The 23,465-nt window shown below is 34.4% G+C and overlaps 2 protein-coding genes across 2 annotated transcripts; both read right to left on the bottom strand.

Moving 5' to 3' along the window:
* Nucleotides 1-783: 783 nt before the first annotated feature.
* On the bottom strand, nucleotides 784-7,386 carry LOC145806132 (uncharacterized). The gene is made up of 7 exons (XM_082902166.1): nucleotides 7,278-7,386; nucleotides 6,145-6,409; nucleotides 5,927-6,029; nucleotides 5,710-5,784; nucleotides 5,285-5,435; nucleotides 4,964-5,033; nucleotides 784-3,022 (listed from the first exon to the last, which is right to left on the bottom strand). The coding sequence occupies exons 2-7, from the start codon at nucleotides 6,317-6,319 to the stop codon at nucleotides 1,041-1,043; spliced, it is 2,556 nt and encodes an 851-aa protein (XP_082758292.1). The 5' UTR covers nucleotides 6,320-6,409; nucleotides 7,278-7,386; the 3' UTR covers nucleotides 784-1,040.
* Nucleotides 7,387-10,164: 2,778 nt separating this feature from the next.
* Nucleotides 10,165-10,485, bottom strand: LOC145805360 (uncharacterized). Its single transcript, XM_082900482.1, has one exon. The coding sequence runs from the start codon at nucleotides 10,483-10,485 to the stop codon at nucleotides 10,165-10,167; it is 321 nt and encodes a 106-aa protein (XP_082756608.1).
* Nucleotides 10,486-23,465: the final 12,980 nt, after the last annotated feature.

The raw sequence follows: 23,465 nt of genomic DNA, 5'->3' as shown, positions 1-23,465 counted from the left end.
AAAATTCAATTTTTTAAAAATTAAATCTAAAAAATTGAAACCAACACAATCATTATTTCTTTGATAGTGAGAATTGTAAAATGATTTAAGCTTTTTTTTACCTAATTTATTTTGCAAAGATAAACATATTTTGAAAATGTTACTTTTTTTATATCGAGTCAATAAATTTATATACACTATAAAAGAAATAATTAAATTTGCACATTTATACATTCAAATTCAATTCGACTAAATATCGTTTGAGATTTTATCGAAAGATAAACAAGTTAAATTTGCACATTTTGAAATTCATTCATTAAAATTTTAAATTAAGCTTGAACAATCTTTTTTTTGAACAACAATTTAAACACTACTATTCAACTTAATTAGTTTACACTGTCTCCGGATCAGGAATTTGAAAAAAAAAAAAAAAAAATTAAGCAAAAATTTAACTTACACTTCGTTAAAATTTCTTTTACATCTTTTTTTTTCTTCAAATCTCATCCCAAATTTGTAATACAAACACACCTTACAATTTTATTTATAATTGATGAGACTCCAATGTAACACCTATATTGCCACTGGGCCAAGGCAAAATAGACTTTTAACTCCACTAAAATGATGAATAATAATGAATAAAAAAGATTAGTAAACAAATTTAGCACCCAAATTTTTAAGAAAATTACTATTTATACTCTACTTTTGCTTTCTATCCTTTAAATTTTGTTCTTAATCAAAACACAATATTGAGTGTGAATAGCCAGTGAGGGGTGTAAATAACAATCTCCATTTTGAAAATTCAAATGAAATCATAACTAAACCAATTTGGCCATCTTCCAAATAGTTATGGAGCTACCAAACCTCGCCAAAACAAACAGCATGATTGCCAACTGACAAGGTCACATTTAAAAACAATAAAAGAACAAGAAGAAAGAATTACTGCAGATCTACACTATAGATTCAAATTATGATACTATAGAAAAGGAAAAAAGAGTTGTCTAAAATTCCTATTGAGTAGATCAAATTCATTTCAAAAGTAATATATAGGATCAAGTTTAAATCTATACCATAGATTCAAATTTTAATATCAATTTTGCCACCTTCAATTCAAATGAATTCCCCCCAGTTCCATCACTCAACCCATCTAAATTTTTGTTTGGGCCATCCAAAGATTTATTTGAAACCAATTTTGCTTTTGTATCTACGGATTCATCCAACGCCTTAGTGGACCCTGACTTCACTTTACTCAATTGAACTAAATTCCTCTCGTTTCCATCATCAGATTCACCAACTAACTTCTGGGATTCAGACTTTGCCTTCCTAGCCTGATTTGGGTTTCTCTCAGTTCTTTCAACAAACACATTTAGCTCCTTAGATTCCTCAGATCTTGTCTTCATTTTGTGAAATGGGCTTCTCTCAATTCCATTAACAAACACACTTAGTTGCTCAGATCTTGATTTCTTTGACTGAACTGGGTTTTTCTTGATTCCATCAGTAGATACACTTGACTCCTTACACTGTACATCCAAATTCTTGTTTATTTCAGATCTTTGCCTTGCAATCTGAATTGGGCTTCTCTCAAGCCCATCAGAATTCTCAGATTTCCATGTCTTCCTCTTGCCACTGACCCCAATAGGACTTGGTTTTGGTCTCAAACTTTTGTCACCACTCTCTTCTGAGTTCTCTTCTTCACCATGGAAGATTTTGAGTCCTCCGTTGAGTTCATCACTCTTTATTCTGCTCTCCCATGTTATGCGCTTTCTTCTACCCACCTCAATTTCCTTATAACCCTCTCTCTCTCTCTCTCTCTCTCTAGTTTCATCAGATCTAGTCTCCGCAATTCCAACTGGGCTCTTCTCAATTGCCACAACAAACTCAACAAAAGCCTCGTTCGACTCCGGTTTCGCCACCTTCAATTCAAATGAATTCCTCCCAGTTCCATCACCCAACCCATCTAAATTTTTGCTTGGACCATCCGAAGATTTATTTGAAACCAATTTTGCTTTTGTGTCTACGGATTCATCCAAAGCCTTGTTGGACTCTGGCTTCACTTTCCTCAATTGAACTAAATTCCTCTCGTTTCCATCATCAGATTCACCAACTAACTTCTGGGATTCAGAGTTTGCCTTCCTAACCTGATTTAGCTTTCTCTCAGTTCTTTCAACAAACACATTTAACTCCTTAGATTCCTTAGATCTTGTCTTCATTTTGTGAATTGGGCTTCTCTCAATTCCATTAACAGACACACTTAGTTGCTCAGATCTTGATTTCTTTGACTGAACTGGGTTTTTCTTGATTCCATTAGTAGATACACTCGACTCCTTACATTGTACATCCAAATTCTTGTTTATTTCAGATCTTTGCCTTGCAATCTGAATTGGGCTTCTCCCAAGACCATCAGAATTCTCAGATTTCCATGTCTTCCTCTTGCCACTGACCCCAATAGGACTTGGTTTTGGTCTCAAACTTTTGTCACCACTCTCTTCTGAGTTCTCTTCTTCACCATAGAAGATTTTGAGTCCTCCGTTGAGTTCATCACTCTTTATTCTGCTCTCCCATGTTATGCGCTTTCTTCTACCCACCTCCATTTCCTTATAACTCTCTCTCTCTCTCTCTCTAGTTTCATCAGATCTAGTCTCCGCAATTTCAACGGGGCTCTTCTCAATTGCCACAACAGACTCAACAAAAGCCTCGTTCGACTTCGGTTTCACCACCTTCAATTCAAATGAATTCCTCCCAGTTCCATCACCCAACCCATCTAAATTTTTGCTTGGACCATCCAAAGATTTATTTGAAACCAATTTTGAGTTCTCTTCTTCACCATTGAAGGCTTTGATTCCTCCTTTGACTTCATCACTCTTCATTCTGCTCTCCCAAACAGAACCTGCCACCACACCATTTCTTGTTGTGCGCTTTCTTCTACCCAGCTCCATTTCCTTATAACTCTCTCTCTCTCTCTGTCTAGTTTCTCTTGTAATGAGTACACCAGGGTCACTGGAATAGGATGAGCATATCTTTGGTAAGCTGAATACTCCAAAAAACCCTGTTCACACCACACATAGAGTCAGCGCAAAACGACAGTCCATAATATAAATAATTAAATAATGCTCAGAAAATTTCAACATTTTGGTTAGATCTATTTGGTTTTCGAGAAAAAATTGGAGAAAATTATCAAGCAAAAATAAGCATTTATAGGATACCCAAGAAATATTTATCACGTAAAATTATGTAAAAATGCTACATTAAGATTAAACTTGTGTCACATTCCTCGTGTTTCAAATTGGAGTTATTGTATAATTATTTAAATTTTATTAACTAATATTTTAACAAATTTTTAACAATTGTCATGGATCCCACAATAGATCATGCCAATTAGTAAAATTATGCAACTTGTTTGATTTGAATTTTTAAGATTTATTTTTTTTAAAATTAAGCTTGTTTTTATTTTTCAAAAAGCACTTTTTAAAAATTTATATTTTCTTATTTTTTGTGTCTTTTTGTTTTTATTAATTTTTTTTAATATTTTAAGAAATTTTTTTACTTTTTAGACACACGTAGCATAATACACCTAAAAAGTAAAAAAATTGTAAAAAAATCTTTTAAAAATTCACTAAATACCAAAAATATAAAAAAAAAATTCAAAAATTCAGTACCATTTTTATATTTTTATGTATTTATTAATTTTTTAAAATATTTTTTCACAAATTTTTAACCTTTTAGTTACATCTAACTAAGGCGCATCTAAAAAAGTAAAAAAAAATATTTAAAATTTAAAAAATATTCACTAAAAACAAAAGAATACGAAAACAAAAAAACTCAATTTTTAAAATACTTAATCCAGAAAATTGAAACCAAACGCACTGAATTTTTTTTATTTTTCTTTTCTTTTTTTTACTATTTTTTTTTAAATATTCAAAGTAATTTTTTTTAATTTTTAAGTACACATAACATAAATACACTTAACAAATAAAATATTCGTAAAAAAAATATTTAAAAAACTCGCTAAATACCAAAAATATTAAAAAAAATTAAAAAATTCAATACATTTTTCATATTCTTGTATATTTATTGATTTTTTAAAATATTTATTTATAAATATTTTATTTTTTAGATACATCTAATAAAGTGCATTTAAAAAAAGTAAAAAAATTTGTTTAAAATTTTAAAAATATTCACTAAAATAAAAAAAATTAAAAATTCAATTTTCAAAAAATTAAATCTAAAAAATTAAAACCAAACACAATGATTATTTCTTTGATAGTGAGAATTGTAAAATGATTTAAGCTTTTTTTAACCTAATTTATTTTGCAAAGATAAACATATTTTGAAAATGTTACTTTTTTTATATCGAGTCAATAAATTTATATACATTGTAAAAGAAATAATTAAATTTGCACATTTATACATTCAAATTCAATTCGACTAAATATCGTTTGAGATTATATTGAAAGATAAACAAGTTAAATTTGCACATTTTGAAATTCATTCATTAAAATTTTAAATTAAGCTTGAACAATCTTTTTTTTGAACAACAATTTAAACACTATTATTCAACTTAATTAGTTTACACCGTCTCTAGATCAGGAATTTGAAAAAAAAAAAAAAAAACATTAAACAAAAATTTAACTTACACTTCATTAAAATTTCTTTTACATTTTTTTTTTTTTCCAAATCTCATCCCAAATTCGTAATACAAACACACTTTACAATTTTATTTATAATTGATGAGTCTCCAATGTAACACCTATATTGCCACTGGGCCAAGGCAAAATAGACTTTTAACTCCACTAAAATGATGAATAAAAAAGATTAGTCAACAAATTTAGCACCCAAATTTTTAAGGAAATTACTATTCATACTCTACTTTTGTTTTCTATCCTTTAAATTTTGTTCTTAACCAAAACACAATATGGAGTGTGAATAGCCAGTGAGAGGTGTAAATAACAATCTCCATTTTGAAAATTAAAATGAAATCATAACTCACCCAATTTGGCCATCTTCCAAATAGTTATGGTGCTGCCAAACCTCGCCAAAACAAACAGCATGATTGCCAACTGACAAGGTAACATTTAAAAACAATAAAACAACAAGAAGAAAGAATATTGGAGATCTATACTATAGAAAAGGAAAAAAAAGTTGCCTAAACTTCCTATTGAGTAGATCAAATTCACTTCGAAAGTAATATATAGGATCAAGTTTAAATCTATACTATAGATTAAAATTTTAAACATTATTCTGATATTTTTTCTGAGTATGTAGCATTGTTACTTGATAAACTATAGAAAATGAGTGAAATGAAACTCACCTTCATCGTAGTGGCAGGATCTCCACAAAAAAGGGTTCTGAACTTTAGAAGAAACTCATTCAAATAAGGAAGAATCATTTTTACTAACCATACTGCCTCTTCTTCCCCAACAATGTAGTCTTGGTTTGTATCATCTCCTCCTATAACTCCCCTGTTATTTTTTTTCCAAAATTATAGCAAAAAAAAAAAAAAAAAAAAAAGAAACCATCAAACAAGTCTTTAATTAACTCTTATGTGGTAAATGAACTTTCCCATAAAAATAAAAAAGAATAAAGGGAGTTTCAGATGAATAGGAAACAGACAAATAATCGAAAATCAATAAGTGAGAACTGTGCGAAAATGACACAGTTCTCCCTTGCACCTACTCAATTTGCAATTATTTTGCTCTTTTTCATTTATCTAAAGTTCTTCATTTAATAAATTACCTGCAAATAATGGATTTGAATAAGAAGATTGCAGCAAGATAGACAAGACCCAGATAAGAAACCGCAGTTATGAAGCTGTAAAATCATCAAAGAGTGTTTTTAGCTCTGTGCTCTGTTTTGAAACAGGAGATGAGTAAAATGAACAAGAAAAATTGGATAATGAGCATGGTTAGAGTAGTTGTGTTGTGTCATATGAGCTTGGAGTACTATTTCTGACCTGATATTGATATCTTTGGTGTAAGATGATGCAATTATGATAAATGTTCCAATACCGAACATGAATGCTGATTTTGAGACATCTCTCCACATAACCAAATCAGCTGTTAAAATTTAACAAACATCACAAAATGAATGCTTGAAAATGGAGAGGTATAGTGAAGTAGCATCCAAAAAAATGAAAAAAGAAATCAAATCCATCCATCAGTGAAAACTTGCCTAAACTCTGCAATTTATTATGGGTTTGAGAAATCCTCTGGAATCCAGTCTGGGTTTCAGGACGACTTTCTTCCGAGTTCTCTTCTTCACCATGGAAGATTTTGAGTCCTCCGTTGAGTTCATCACTCTTGATTCTGCTCTCCCATGTTATGCGCTTTCTTCTACCCACCTCCATTTCCTTCTAACTCTCTCTCTCTCTCTCTCTCTCTAGTTTCTCCTGTAATGAGTACACTAGGGACACTAGTTTTTTCTTTGAACGGAGGGGCTGTGGTTGTTATCAATGAAATAGAGTAAGACTTTGAGATGAAGAAATGGTGAGGAGAGAGATTTTATTGGCCTTATTTGGTTTGTGTTTCCTAAAAATTTTTGGGAAAAATTCCTTAAAAATTTTTGGGAAATATTCCCTACAAATAAGTTTTCCAAAGTAATTAAATCAAACAAAATTTTCCAAAATTTTTTTTCCAAAACTTGTGAATAATTGTGAATTTCAAATTAAAAACAATAATAGTAACCCAGAATTTGATTCACAAATATGATTAAGCATGTTGCAAAAATAAAAGAATGCCATAATATGAAGTTGATGGTTCACAGCTGCATAATGAATATTCAGTACAATATTTGGATTGAATTACTATTAGTCTGGGTTCATATTCTCATAATTCAAATCATTTATATTTAATTGATTGAAAAATTAAAATCATATAATTTTATTACATTTATTTTCAAAAGTTGAATAGTGTGATTGTGAAAATAAATTGTTAATTTTTTCAAAGACAATTATAATGAAATTATATAATTACAAATTATTATTTTTTTCATGAATAATTTATGCATAGAGGACTACAAATAAAAGGTTCACATGAAATTAGACTCATGGTAGACTAGACTGCAATTGTCTTTGTATTTTATTATTTTTAAAAAAAATTGAGTTTTAAGTTGATTTTGAATGTTCAAAGTAGGTCTTTGAACTTGAAACTTCATTCAGATATGAAAATAAATAAATAAATAAATAAATAACTGGAAACCTCTTTTGAAAATTACATATGAAAAAAAATAAATAAATAAAAAACTGGAAACCTCTTTTGAAAATTACAATGCTTGAATGATTGGAGATGGACTGTAGTAATACCAACATTTTCAATCGTTGCAGCTCATTGGCAACTGCAGTAGATGCCCAGCAATAGTCACTTTCTTTTCTTTTCTTCTTATTTATTCTTCTTCTTTTTCTTTTTTCATTTTTTCTTCCAAAACCAACAATAACCACCACCAGTTGAATTATAATGTGTAGAGTTTTTTTTTTTTTTTTTTCTTCTTCCCTCCGCCATGCCTTTTTTGAAGTTCAATCCTGGCAAACGAACTAACTGCCATTCTTGCTCCTGTTGTCAGTAATGCTATGACCGCAAAAAACATGTAAAGAAAAGTGAACCAAACAATCAATGATATGTTGTCGTAAAAAAAAAAAAATTATGATATCAAAACACTTTACTCTCGTGCATGAATGATGCTCAAACACCTATCAAAACATCGATTACTTGGTTTCCATAATGAAAATAGCAGATCTATATGTTTTCAACTAGCAGCAATGGTTAAATTCAAAATTCTCACATAAACTCTTTCAATCAGATTAGGAAGAACCTGCGAGTAAGTTATAACCCTAATTGTTTTTTGGCATGACAAGTTTAAAGAGGGCGACATTGGTCAAATACAACAATGACACAGCTTTTGGAAGGGAAAGTTTTAGAGCATACTTCACAGCGATGGGATAGTGAATACACAGGGGATACAGGCAAAATAATAATTTGTATCATGGAAACAATGCTCTATATGTTTGCTAACCCTCTCTGGCTTCTATCAAACAAATGTGGCAAAGGAAGACTAAAAACGGTTTACACCAAACACAACACAAAAAGATGAAGAAACAAAACAAGACTAGAGAAGATCCAACTAACCAACAACTGATAAACAATTTCAAGTTTCCTATCCTTTTCCACTGATTCTTGCTATCAGAGACAGAAAGATTCGTAATTCTACACCAAATTCCTGTCAAAATGGTTACTATCATTCCATCAGACATTAAGCCAGAAAGAAACCACTAGAAACAAAGTTATACAACAAAACCTAGTTTATTTATAGTTCTAATGGTAGAGTACACTTATATGCTTGAAATACTAATTCAAGGCAAAGGCTGGTTTCAGGGCCAAACTTTACTGCATTCCTAATCCAGAGCAGGTGAACTAGCTTATAGAATTTGGATTTAGGATTTGTAACCATTCCACATTTGTTTGAAAGAAAAATCTCAACCATCCAATATACAATGCCAATAACTCAAGACCCACCAAGTGGTTGTGAATTCATGGATAGATTGAGATAATTAAGGATAAACATGTCTATTATATTTGCAAAAATTCTGGCTCCACCTATGTCCACTGTCTCCTCCACTTTATAATAACACCTATTAGGTTATGTATGAAACCTCTTTTCACCAAATTATCAATAGTAAGAATGGAGTCCAAACTGGATTTCTAAAAAATAATAATAAAATGTTACTTTTGTTATAATTCTCGACTTCCAAAAGATCTTCAATGGGAAACAGTTCCTCGTCCCACCAATAATCAAGGAATCATAGGATTTGAACAAGAAAATCCAATTTCCATGCTTCCGCCTCTTCCTATCTATCCACTATGTTTGATGGAACATCAGATCTCATAAAGGAGCTCAGAAAGCTCAAAAAACTCAACAAGGCCTCCACACCCACCTCATATGGCTCTCAATGTACCTTAGATGTCCATCCTCCTTGGTCCACTCCAAACTTGCAATCAATCACCCTTCTGGCTTTTCCCATAATTGGTGCTCCTCCTTAACTTAATATTATTATTATATTTTATTTATTTATTTTATGATAAGCAACAAAGACTCCTCTACATATATCTCCATAGGCACTTCCCCAGTAGTGTTTGATTGAACTGACAAAAATGGCGAAGGCCCAAACCACCATCTTCAATAGGAATACACACATTCCAATCTACAAGATGGAATTTGAACTCCTCTAAACCTCAAAAAAAAAAATTCTCAACTTGTCAAAACTCTTTCCACTGATGCAGGTAGAGGGAATAGAAACATCAAATAAATAGGTAGACTAGCCAATGTATTCTTGATAAGAGTAATTTTGTCTCCCTTAGATAAATATTGTCGCTTCCACCCTACAAGCCAATCTCAAGGTGTTACATAACCTCATCCCAAATAGCTATAAACCTTCTAAGTTGAAGGAAGACCCAAATTTGTATTTGTTGAGAGGGATCCCACTCTCAATCTCAAGAATTCGGCCAGTCCTCGAACATTTTGAATCTCTCCCACTAGAATGAGCTTGCAGTTCCCAATGCAGATGTTCATCCCAAACACTACCTAAAAAATACATCAAATCACACTATAGACATGTCAATTGTTCTTCTTCTACAAAAGAAGATGATAGATCTCCTCCACTTCACTTCCTCTTCCCTTTACCTAAAAGTCAGCCCTAGTGCAAGAGACTCCAGCCACTGTGGTGTCTGGGGAGGATCATAGGTAAGCTAAGCTTTTTATCCATTTACCTCGTATATTCGTTTCCCTTTCTAAATCGCTACCCAAAATTCATGATTCAAAACACAGCCTTAGAGATGAATATTAACACCTTACCAAATTAGAGAAGAAGTTACTGAATATATTCCTAAGTACACTCAACAGTACAAATACAAACACTGGAAGGGCATAGATGCATATATCAAAATTAAACAGAATAGCATATGCAAAAACTAAAACTGAACTAATCAAATCAAAACCCAATTCTTAAATATGCAAGAAAAACACAAACCTCCACAAAAACAGCCAAATTAAAACTAAGAAGTACAATTTTAAATTTTTTTTTTTCATTCAAGTTCAGTGAATTATACCAAAAAAAAAAAACATCTTGGATTTCACTCAGTCAAACTCATAGCAAGGTCTCCGAAATTTCTTACAATCTTCGGTAGCAATTTTTGCCCCCTCTCAGAAGACCACGCGAAACTGAGGAGCATCGTCGCCACTGGCCGGTAAGATCTCCCAGCGGCAGGGTTCGAGCTCGTCGGATACGGGACAGTACCCGGCCAGGGTGACCTTGTCGGTGGAAGTGGCTACCGACCCGAAATCGAAGACTGTGACGTCGGGCGGCGGAGCTCCGGAACGGATGACCTCCACAGCGCCGTTCATACCCGGGACCTCGGATTGCTGGGGCAAAGGCTTGTCCTTCGGGACGGGTTTCTGGGTGGGTTTGCTTCCGGAGGAGGATGGAGCCTCCTTCTTTCCTCCCCACCAAGATAGAATCCCCATGTTAGTTGTGTGAATGAAGAGAGATAACGAGAAAGATATAGGGCTGACCCGAAAACTAAAACAATTGCAACCTGCTCCGATTCAAATCATAGCGGTCGATTTTGTTTGATTTTTTACTTAGTGCACGTCTGGGGGATTACAATAATAATTAAAAAGTTAAAAATTATTAAAAAATTAAAAACCAAAGAATAATAAAGGTTCCGTGGGATAGAGTTTTAAAATTATGATTTGATAACAGAGTTGTATTTTAACTTTGTGAGTTTTGAAATTATGATTTAAGTGTAAAAAATTTGTTTAGTTATGGGTTTTGAAAAGAATTTGAATTGAGTGATGTGACATATGATATTGAAAAGTGTTTTGAAAAGCGAGCGTGGAATTAATTTTCTAAAATTGTAACCAAACAACACACTCAAATTAAGGGATAAAATTAAACTTCAAAAACTCTATCAAACAGAGCAAAAATTTATGATTTTTTAACTCCTAACCAGTAACAGTTTATCCAATTGCGCAACCCGCACAAATCTAACCTATCCGCATGCATAAATAGGGCAAGTCCGGGTCTATTTTTACATTCAAAATTGGGTTTGGGTCAGATCTGAATCTACCCGCGCAAATCCACAATCCGTCTACAGATTATGTTTAAAATAAAAAAAAATAAAAAAAATCTCACTCATGTTGAACTAAAAAAATCTTCATTCTTTTGATCATCTCCTCTCTCTCTCTCTCTCTCTCTCTCTCATCTGGCCCTTGTCTTTTTTTCTCTCTCTTTCTTTCTTTTTCTCATCTCGCCTACTTCTTTCTTCTCCTTCCCATCGTCATCACCACCACCATCTCTCGCCTCTTGCTCATTGTCTCTTTCATCTCCTATTTGTTGCCATCTCTTTCCTCTCCTCTACTCTACCATCGTCGTCGTCTCTTGTAGATCAGCCCCTTACTCCATCACCGATTTATCACCTACCGCATATCAACCCAGCCATGTCGTTGGTTGCTTGCCATTGTCCTCTCCTCTTCTCCTTGTCGCCGTTGACCAATCGCAAACCATATCTAGAGATGCGAGATCTAGAAGATATAGAAACTACACACACACTATCACAACCCAAACCCGCCCCTATGGGTTTAGCACCATGATCGGCTAGTAATCCGTGGATTACCAAAGGCCTCTGAACAGATTAGCAAATAATAAGGGGCTGCGGAAGCAATAATACAAAATAGACAAGGTCCAATGAGCTGTGATAACATACATGAGACGGAACATTTCAAAACTTATATATATACATAAGCATGCCAATCAAAGGACACCAATATTTACAAAGTATTATATCTCAAGACCTATCCTTACAACACATACAGAGACTAGCGTGAGTACAAAAACAACCATGGCTTTAAACTCGATCGGAACCTCCTCAGGAGGCACATCGGTTGGCTGACAAAAACGAAATAGAAGGCCGTCAACTCTGGCCCTGGTGCTCAGCCTTTTTGATCATCCCCCTGAGCTCACATACCCGTTCAAGTTCGACGATCCCATGTATAACGTTTATTATGCCTTGGGGTGGACTGTCGACCGGCATCCCGTTTGGTCTGTTTAGGTCCTGGGGGTTGGTTGTGTTCCCCCTTCTATATACTGGTCTAGGTGTCTAGCAGCCACTAACTCCTCCAGATGTTGCCTCAATGGTGTGTAATTTTCAATTCGGTGCCCCTTCTCATCATGGAAGGTGCAACAGGACCTCTCGTTATAGCCCCTTTGTGCTTCTCCCACTTGGCAGGCCGTCGAACGAAGGGTTCATCACGTATTTCGCTAAGAATCCGGTAGAGGTTTATTGAATACTGTGGTGATGGCAGTGCGGACTCTTAACTTCCTTTTTTCTGGGTCCTCTCTGTTGGCTCGCCTGCCTCGTCCATTCCTGCTTGATTGTTCTACCGTGTTGACTTTTGCTGTAGTCTTTTTATCTGGTATTGCTGCTGCGCCAGATTTGGCTTTAGCACGGACGCTATCTTCCTCTATTCTGATATGTTAATGCACTTTCTCTATTAGGGCCTCCATCGTGAGGGGTGGCATCATTGTCATTGAGTCCCTCAATTTGTTATCGACTAGTAAACCTCGTTTGTATTGTGCGATGGTGAGATTTGTAGGGCAATCCCCAATCTGGTTGAAAGTCTCCTAGTAGCGACTGTTGTAAGACCTAAATGTCTCTTTTTCGCTTATGTCAATGGAGAGTAGCTGGTCGATATCCACGGGTGTTTTGGTATTCATTCTAAATCTAGTCACGAACGCTTCTGCCAATTGTGCCCACGAGGCTATGTTGCCTTCCGGCAGTCTTTCGAACCAAGTTAGGCCCAGGTCGCCCAGGCTGGATGGAAACAGGATACACATTAAAGCTTCGTTTCGCCGGTATACTGTCATAACTTGGCGAAAGTGGCTTAAGTGCATGTAAGGATCTGACTTCCCCTCATAAGTAGTGAATTTGGGCTGGTGGAAGCCTGAGGGTAGTGCTGCGTTCTCAATTGCCGGAACGAACGGCGAGCTTTGCAACCTTGCTAATGCTTTATCCGTTGGTTCATAAGCAAGGTGTGACATTGGCATCCCTACCTTGACACTCCCATGTGTCCTAGGGGCCAATCGCTGCAAGGCTGAAACTCTACGAGGGTCACGAGCCCTGGTGTCCTCCTTCCAACAGGCCCTCTCCTCTAGCACTGATCGCAAGTCCGTTGACCTAGGCAACTCTGTGTGCCTAGATGTCGTTTGGTGCGTGTGCGAAAGCCGATAGCTGCTTCCCTCTGTATATGACCTTTTAGTCCTCGTTCTCTCAGACCTAGAGTGACGAGTCCCGGAAGTTATTGATTGAGTGTCGCCTGTTCTAAGGCTCTTATTTTCTGCTTGTGATGGTGTGACATGTCTGTCACCATCTTCCGAGTGGTAAGGGGGCGTGTTGCCTTTGTATCCCTCTTCTGTCGCCACCATTTTTTCCTTGATCTGGCATTTCATGGTCTCCATGTCTGCCACCATCCTTCTTATTAACTCATTTTGCTTCCTCACGCGATCCTCCAGAACTTGAGGATCCAACCTTTGCTTTTGTCTTTCAGGACTCTGAGAGTGACGGGGACTAGTGTCCCTTCTCTTTCGTGTGTCCTTTCGGGAGTTCCGTCACTGGGCTTCTAATTCTGCCATGGGTGGGATAGAAGGTAAACCTTCGCGCCTCTCACCCCCTTCCGGGGTTTGCCCATCAATAGCAGATTGCGGCAAGTTTTCATTGTGAGCCATTGATTTCAACTAGAGAGGAAAACTCGATCGAAAGGTTTTGTTCTTTGTGTAATTCCCACAGACGGCGCCAATTGTACGAGCACGAAATAATCTTCTCGTATAATCCTGTTGATCAAGTTTGTACTCCTCCAAATATCGTCGTTTTACTCCCTGAAAACACAAATGTGAGCTAGTCGGCAGGTGTGTGCCGGGTACCTCTTCGATGCCTAAGTCAACCAATAGACAATGGACAAAAGTTCTGTGTATTTGAGATTCAAGATTGTGGTACCTGTACATATGTCCTGCTATGAGCTTTTATAGATTCTGTCTGGCACAATCCTAGTATGACTCTTATTCTCCAATGTAGAATCCTCCTAGGAATCAGAAAGGTAATGCTTATATTTCTACACCCCCCTCATTGCTTAACCAAGTGAGATGGTTTTACCACGATAGCACGACAAAAGAGCCAATCTACCACTAACCTTCGGACACAGTTAGCTCGGCGCATTCATGAGTAATGCCTAGCTTGGTCCTTGTTCATTCAGACCTCGGTCCAAAATACTTAAACCGAGCTAATTGCAGCCATTCTTGACCGAGCTAACAAGGTCTAGTCGCGAAGCCTATTTACCTCGGCCCATAGCTCGACCCACTCTCTATCTAGACCTAGCTTGGCCCAAACTTCACACAAATTACCCTCTCAGAAGCCATTGGTGAAGTTCGATGTTGAAGATGGTGGATTGATGATTGATGAAGAACGACGATGATGGTAGATGGAGCATGGAAAAAAAGCGACGGTAATGGTAAAGACGAAAGAAGACGACAATGTTGGGCGAGCGAGTCAAACGGTTGAGAGATGGTGAAGTATAGATTGGCGACGGTAGAGATGATTGGTGAGCAATGGTGGTGGTAGTGGCTGGCAAAGGTAATGGTGGTGATCGGTGGCGGTAGCAGTGGTTAGTGACAGACGACGATGGTGGTTGCGGGTGGATGGCCATGGCCATAGCTACAATGGTGGTATTTTCTAGAGAGAAAGAGATGAGAAAGAAAAAAAGTTTTGGAAAATGATCATAAGAGAAGTTAATATAAATTGAAAAAATTAATGAATAATAAATATTATAAACAATTAAAGATTTATAAAGTGTTTGGGATGGTTTAAATAAGGATTTTTACCAGCTAGTAGTAGGAGCAAAATCGAAATAAAAAAATATAACAGGACTTCCTGATACATGAGATAGAAACTTAAGACCTAATAGATAATAGATTCAATTATTAGGACCGACTGGAAAAAATCCCATAAAAAAATTGGAGTAATACAAGAAAGATTGGGCTTTTTGAGAATTCATTTCAAAGTTTGGGTTTGCGGTAGTTGTTTGATTTGGGGATTATGTGGGCTTGTAGTAGTTGATGGATTTGGTGATTGTAAGTTTTTTTTTGGTGATTGTTGGGCTAATGTAAGGGTGTAATTTTGGACCGGCCCGGCCTATGTCGGGCCTTGCGGGCTCCCGTCAAAAAATCGGCCCGGTCCGGCCCACGGGCCAGAAAACTAGGCCCAGGCCCTAGCCCAGGCCCAGGGGTATTCAAGCTTTGGGCGGGCCAGTGGGCGAGGTCTCAGGCTTGGGCTGGGGCTTTGGGCGGGTCTAAACAATTTTTTTTAATTTTTCCCACCAAAATTTTATTATTTTTCATTAAAAAAAATGGGCATCGGGGTGGGCCGAGCCTTGGCCCGGGCTTTTGGGCGGGCCTTGAGCGGGTCAAGAGTTGGGTCGGGCTTCAAAATGATGGCCCAGGCCCAAGGCATCGGGCTGGGCTTGGGCTCGAGCCGGGCTGACCTCGGGCCGCGGACGGGTTTCGGGCCGCCCGCGGGCCACGGGCCAAAATTACACCCCTAGGCTAACAGTATACTTCTTAAATTTATAATTACTCATTTATCGATTGATAAAAAAAAAAATCAATTGGGTGCTGTTTAGGATGTGAGATCCATCATCAAAATCATTTGTGAGTTGAATTGTTGATTTTTATACGTTGTACATGGGGGGCATTCATTAAACAAAATTAAATTCATTCAATTATTATAATTATATAATTTTTATGAACGTATATTTCAAAGTTATTATTTATTTTTATGATAAAATCTAAATTTGTTTGGGTACGTTATATAATCATATTTTTTATTTTTTTTATTTATTTTTAAATCCTATCACTTTTTTACTTTTTCGTATATTTTTTTATAAAAAATTAAAATGTACACTTATTTAAATTATTTTAAACAATTATAAAAATATAAAACATATGTCCTCAAACTTCAAGAGCACTTGTCATGACCTTTTTTTAAAAAAAATGGTCAAGAAACTTAGAAAGAGAGAGAGAGAGAGTCACGTAAAATATTGTTCAAGATTCAACAGTCATCCCATTTCATAAGTCAGAGAAGCAACTAAGCTGATTACAATTACTACAACACGCTTGTTTGTCTTGAAAATGCTTTGAAACAAAACATAATTATTTTAGTATTATCTTCTGACCATAATAATCAATCAATCAAAAGAACTCAAAAAAAAATAAAATAGAAAACTTACAACATGGGGAGAAAAAGAAATTGAGCCAATTGGGTTGAGAGGTTACATGCTTCTCACCCCTCTGCTAAGTCCTCCCAACACTTGCCCACAACAACAACAACAGCTTCACATCTACTCATCATAATTGTGACCTTCTTTCCGTTTCTGTCCCTTTCCTTTTCATTTTCTTCTTGGGCCTTGTTAATGTATATTAAAGTACAACAATGATTCATCCCCCCTTTTTCCTCCACCCCCTTTGACCCCCTCTCTCTCTCATTGGTCACCTTTTCTTTTTCTTTTTCTTTTTTTTCCTGCTCCTCCAATCACCACCTGCCACATGGCAAAGGGGGGTGAGGGGGTGACCCCCAAAAGGGGTCCCAAGCATTATTCATTAAAGTATTTAAAAAAACATTATACAATTTTTTATTACATGTATTTTCATATAAAATATTTAAAATTTTTAACCTTTACATGTTCGCGATAAAAAAAAAAAAAAAATCCTTTACATGTTAACAAAAACTCTTCACGTTATAAATGATATTTTCTATTAATGCTCCGTTTGTTTGACAAAATATATATATATATATATATATTATGTGTTTATCATAGAAAATAAATTTATTTAAGTTAAAAAATATTTTTCCACTTTTAAAAGATAAAAAATAATTTTCCAATTAAGATCTTATTAATATCATCGCCCCCAACCACCTCCATCTTGCTATTACCACCACCACTATTAATGCAATCATTGCTATTGCTACTATCACCACCACACTCCTTACCATTACTTTCATTAACCCACCACCAACACCACTTTTACCCCAACATTACCACCTCTACTATGCCATTGCTACCACTAAGTGGGTGAATATCTGGGCCTTTGAGTAATATTTGAGATGTTGGTTTGGGTGCTAATTTAAGTATCGTTTGTTTTCAGTGGTAGAATTAATGGAGGCGATTAATTGTGAAGGAATTGATAATGAAGAGATTAAGTAAAATTGAGTTTGTTTTGATGATAGTTGTTGGCGTAGGAATCGTAAAATTATTTTTCTATAAAATAATAAAACAAATAAAAAAATACAAAAACATTATAAACATTAATGTTAAAAAAAAATGCCCAACATGTAAAAAATAAAAACAAAAATAAAAATAGTTCGGCAGACTGTTTTTTTAAGACCACATCCACCTCCACCTCCACCTCCACCTCCTCCATCTCAATCCCCCTCCTAAAGCCCAACCAAATTCGGATCTCCATCTCAAGGAAATGGGATTACTGTTGTGCCTTAATAGGAGGTTTATTATGGACTTATTTTTATGATCCGAACTGTCATTTTGTAGGGTTTGTTAAGTACTTTATGCCTACAAAAAAATCATATTAATCGGATATCAATAACTATATGATTTGATCATATAGTTATTGATATCCGATTAATATGATTTTTAGTAAGAATAAAGTACTCAACAAATCTTATAAAATGAACGGTTTGGATCATAAAAATAAGTCCATAATAAACCTCCAATTGATACACAACAGTTACTATTGTTCTCCTATCTCAATCCCTTCTCCAAATTTATAAACAAACATAATATTAAATAAGTTTCACCTCTATCTTAATCCAATTTCTACCTATATACCCAAAACAAATGGGGCTTAATCAGTGCAATAATAAAAACATTGAAAAAAGGCTAATATAACCAAAAAAAAGTTTTGTGCAACAGGTGAAGGTTGAAGAGGCAGCCCCTGAGGAAATTACCAAAATACCCCGAAAACTTTAATTTTTAATGTCATTTTGCAAGTGTCACATCAAGGGTAAAATGGCAAAATACTTATTCCAAACACATTTTCCCATACAAAAAAGCCTAAACATCATTCCAAACCTAACTTTTTTCCACAAATTAAAATAACCAAAACCCACTAATAGCCTATCCCACACAAAAGCTTTTGCTTGGCTGATTTATTGACCATGGTGTTTGGGTGATTAGAAGTATTTATCATTTGGGCCTTTTTATGAAACTTCAGAGAATTAGATGGGTTGCCAATTTGTAGGTCCAGAGAGTCAAAATATTGGGCTGTAATTTGGGGCTATCCATATCGGCCATTTAAAATAGAAAAATGTTTTGAAATTTTAATTTGTAAGTTCTAAAGCTAGTTCTAATGAGCTGATAGTAAGTCTCACACATTGTGATGTGATGTTTTAATCTTGATTTTTTTTTCCCTTGTCATGTTATTAGTACTCTATTAGAGTATCAAAACTAATACTCTGAATCATTGTTGATTTAAAACAAAATAGACAGATTTTATGATATACTCCAAAACATTGAAAATCATAACTTTTTTAGGCGGGATTAATACGCTTTTTGAATGAGTTTTTACTGATTTAGACCAACAGGAAGTGTGTGCGTGTGTGTTTTTTTTCCCACACAATTTGGAAGCACGTGAAAAAAACCAATTTCATCTATCAATTAGTCAAGGAATCCTTGTAGTGTGTGTGCCCTTCAATCGCCCATCTCAAATACTTTTTCATGATATGAATAATTTATTGTGTAAAACTCTCGTTCATAAGATTATTTATTTAATAAAGTATATTATTAGTAGTTATAAGAATGAATTATATCTGTCTTAAAAATATGAAAGAGAAATATGATTTAAGAATATTTTTTAAAAAAAAAATAATTTGATCCTGATTACTGATATTCGATTAATTAAATTCTTTATATAAATTATTTTTTAATAAACATAATAAATAAATTATTTAAAGCATTCACCTGGATTCAAAGTGAAGCACATGGAAACAAAGGATATGGTAAACAAAGTCCGGTAGGGTGATCGTGGTTGGTGGGTGGAAACTCATTTAAGAGGGAGCAAGCTGAAAACAACTACTATTATGGAGTATGTATGGATTGATAGTCAAAGTTTTTTGCAAAAAATAGTCAACATTGATCCCTATAGAAAAATAGTACCACAACTCAATGGCATAGTTAGGAATTTCGGGTTTATTTAGCAAAACATCATCATCAATGTCATTATATCATATTTTTAATTTTACACAACTAAACAATATTAACATTTATATGATACTTTATAAATTTCATACATTCTCAATTATATTGACAAAACCAATCCAAACTAGTCAAATTACAAATAAAACAAAATATTGGGATATCAAAATCGTTAGAGCGAGTTTTTTTTTGGGAGGGTCGGGGTCAATATGTAAAGTTTTCAGAATGGTTAATTTATGTGTAGAATGTGAAAGAAGGAGAGAAGAGAGATAAGAGAGAAAAAGTGATTGATTGATTGATATATATATATATATATATATGATATAAGAGAATGAGAGATGAGATAGTAAAAATGATTGAAAATAGTTTTGAGAAAATTATGAACCAAATAAATTTTAGATTTTGAGCCTCTTAAAAAAAATTTTCAAAACTAATTTTGTTTTATTTTATTTTTTGAAATTTAGTGGTGTCAACTAACACCATTGTGATGAACATAGCTACTTCCCTACCACAATTACTATGCATTTAATGCACCATTTTTTTTTTATAGATTTTATTTGGAGTTACGCTTGGTAATCTAAATGAATTATCAAATATCTTATCAAATTTCTTACATGTATGTGAGATCCACCCACATGTAATTTGTGTAGATTCCACACTCATATAAGAGATTTAATAAAATATTTAGTAATTCATTTAGGTCCATAACATTTTTTTTTTATATTTGATACACGTTATTAAGATTTCTTATAACTTTTTATAATATTTATTTTTTATTACAAGACATTTAGAAAAGCACAGCCAATAGCCTTGTATCTTGTAGGTTAGCCTACCCTCATGAGTCCTCCACTTCCCCAGTAGACTCCCCATGAGTTAATTAACGTTTTTATATCTTATAACTGTAATATTTCCTTCCATCACACCAATCAACCATCCTTGAGTTAAGAATTATTCTTTTTATATCTTATAACAGCTATTGAATGTTGTAATATTTCGATTTTTTATCGCATAACGTTTTGTGTGGCTATTTTAGCTAAAAAGCCTAGAGCTTTTTCTTTCCAAACAAGACAACTTGGACTATTAAGAAATTAATGGAATTTGAAGGTCCAAAAAAATCTTAGTTAGAACTTAATAAAGTATAAGTTCATAAATTAGAACTTATGTGTAAATGCCCCTATATTTTATAATTTTGACATAAAAATATAGTTTCATAATTTTTTAAGTTCAATAATTAATTAGTTTTATTTTTATCAATAATCGTTTGGGAAGTTGGGTTTGGATTGGGGTTGGTTAGGGATAAAATAGTTACAAAAAGACAACGATGGTGCTACATGCACCAATTAATATACTAATTAGTGTATCAATTGATAATGTGACATAATTTAATAGGTTTTTGGTATTTGTAATTTGTACACTAGTTAGTACACTAATTTGTGCATATAGTATTATTCAAAAGTCAAAATAGGCCTTTTAGCCCCAAGCTAAAAATTGTTACATTCAAACCATAATCATGTTTTTTTTTTTCTCTTACAAAAGTAAAAAAAGCCAAAAAAACACTTTCCAAACGAGATTTTTTAACATCAGGTTAATAGTCAAAAAGTTAAAAAATTAAAAAATCAACCCATATCTCAAACGAAGCTTTAATTACTTGCTAGTTATATAATGAAATATTTGCTATTGTCATCTACTTTTATATTTCAATTTATTTATTTTTTACATTTTCACACCATCTATCCTAATTTTGATCCATTAACCTTACTAAAATAAAAATTAATATACTTATGTCAAAATTATAAATATAGCGACCCCGGTCTTTTCTCTTTAAATTATTGTATCCGGACATAGGTTCCGTGGATCCTGTCATTACTTATTGGTTGTTGTTGTCCTTTAATCTCTTTGTATTTGAAGTATAGGTTGTGTTGGGCGGGTCTGTTACAGGTTGGTTGATTTTAGATGCCGATAGGTGATGCCCAGATTTTGGCCTTCACGCTCGAGCGGAAGTTTTAACGCTCGAGCGGTCCCTTCGTTGTTGCTTCTCCGCTCGAGCGGGAATTTTGACGCTCGAGCGTGATTTTCCATCTCCCAGTATTTTGCTCTGCAGTTCTTCCGCTCGAGCGGTAGTTTTTACGCTCGAGCGTGATCCCTTGTTTTTGCTCCTCCGCTCGAGCGGGGAGTTTGACGCTCGAGCGGGTGCAGCGCCTGCAAAACTTTTGGAAGGGTGCAATCGACGCTCGAGCGGCTTTCTTCACGCTCGAGCATGATTCTGTGTCTTACGCTCGAGCGGGGATTTCTACGCTCGAGCGTAGAGTCGATTATATCAGTCCGTGATTTCACTTTTTGGATCATTTTTTTGACCTACTTTTCCTTCATAACTTTTTAAAAACCGCCCCTGGAGTGTTTTTATCTCTCTCTCTCCCTCTACACACCTTCTCTCTTTCGATTGATCTACTTAGAGTGAGTTTCTACCTTAGATCCTTTATTAAAAAGTTAGAGTGGGTTGAGGGCTTCGTTTTAATCTGAGAAACTTGGGATTTGGAGCACGTTGGTCTTTGGTCTTCATCTCCATCTTCTCAATACGGGTTATTTTCTTCGAGGTAGGGATTTTCCTACTCCAATTTATATGTTTTGTTCTAAGTTTGGTATTTTGATAGGTTGGGGACACTTTGAAAATTTTGGGAACAAAACCTAGTTGAATTGCTAAATTGATTTGAGTAATTAATTTAAGGAAATTGGGGAATTTGGTTAAATCCATGGAATTGGGGAATTTATTGATTAAATGGTGTAGTTGGTTAATATAAATCACTCGCCTATTGAATTGTTGGTATATTTATTTTTCGAGTCTAGAAATAACTGTTTTGGGCTATCGGTGGAGGATAGTCGTGCTTGTTGTAGACATTGCATGCGGATTAGGGAAAATTGAAACTAATCAATTTGTTAAGTCATAAATTTAGACTATTGAATTAATACAGAAATTACATGTATTGATTGAGCATTGCATATGCATATTGTTTGGGAGGAGATAGGGGATGTACTCCACGGTTTAGGGGAAGATAGGGGATGGACCTCTAAACCGGATTATTGTTTGGGAGGAGATAGGGGATGGACTCCATTAGCACCATATTTATGTGTGCTTATTATATTGAAGTGTTTTTACATGATTATTGATACAACACTAAAATGTGTATCAAATGGGAAGTATGAAGTGTTTTGATATGAGCATGAGTCTCATTTGTTTTGTTGATATTGGAAGTAACGTGAATATGATATATAATTCACTGTTGTAAGTTTGGCCAGGTTCAGAGCCATGTTGATAATAATGGAAAGTGAAATATGTCTTAGACATTAGTGTCATGAGACTGTTTAATGATAAAATTGATTATCTTGGTTAACCATCTATTGAATGCTATAGCTTTATTCAATGCTTATATTTGGTTTAGTATTTTTCTACTGGGCTGTGGCTCACCCTTTATGGGAACATCATTTTCAGGTTCAGGTGATAAGCTACCTCCACGGACTTAGCCTGGAAGGATTTGATGTTTGGGATTTTGAAGACTTGTCTTTAGTTATATGTTTTACTTTGTTATTTTTTTTTTTTGAGATTTCATGTAAACATTCAAGCCTAGGGCTTAACTTGTAAATGAGTTAGTACTCATCCTTTTTGTGTCCAAGTGTTAGCTTGGAAAGATGTAAGCCCTTAGGGCATTTATTTTGATGTTGCAGGATGTTACATTTGATGTCTTTCAATAAGAATACTCTGATGAATAACTCAAATGATTCATTTTCTTTTATAAATGCATGTTAATGTTATGGTTATTATGGGTTTATTTTGAGGGCGTTACAATAAAAATTGTTATATTTTCACCCAACCTTATGAAAGGTCAGTGTAATTTACGATTATTATTTTTTTTTTCTTCACTTCTAAACACAAGGATAGAATCACCTACACATTTAATGTGAACCTCATTATGTCATGTTTAAATTGAAAAATATTATCTTTTTTGTTTAGTATGAGAAAAATAGAATAAAATATAAAATTATATCATATATAGCATTACTCTTATTATTTAGAATGAACCTATTTTGTTTTTAAATTGGTCCAATGTTTGTCTCAAATTTTTTAAAGTAATAATCCGCTTATCTGGTTAACTTTATAACTTTTGTGTTTTTTAAACAAAACTTAAAGTTAGTTT

This window comes from Camellia sinensis, chromosome 13, assembly GCF_055761805.1.
Source record: "Camellia sinensis isolate YWXY chromosome 13, ASM5576180v1, whole genome shotgun sequence".
Classification (NCBI taxonomy): domain Eukaryota; kingdom Viridiplantae; phylum Streptophyta; class Magnoliopsida; order Ericales; family Theaceae; genus Camellia; species Camellia sinensis.
This window is presented reverse-complemented; position numbering and strand designations above follow the sequence as displayed.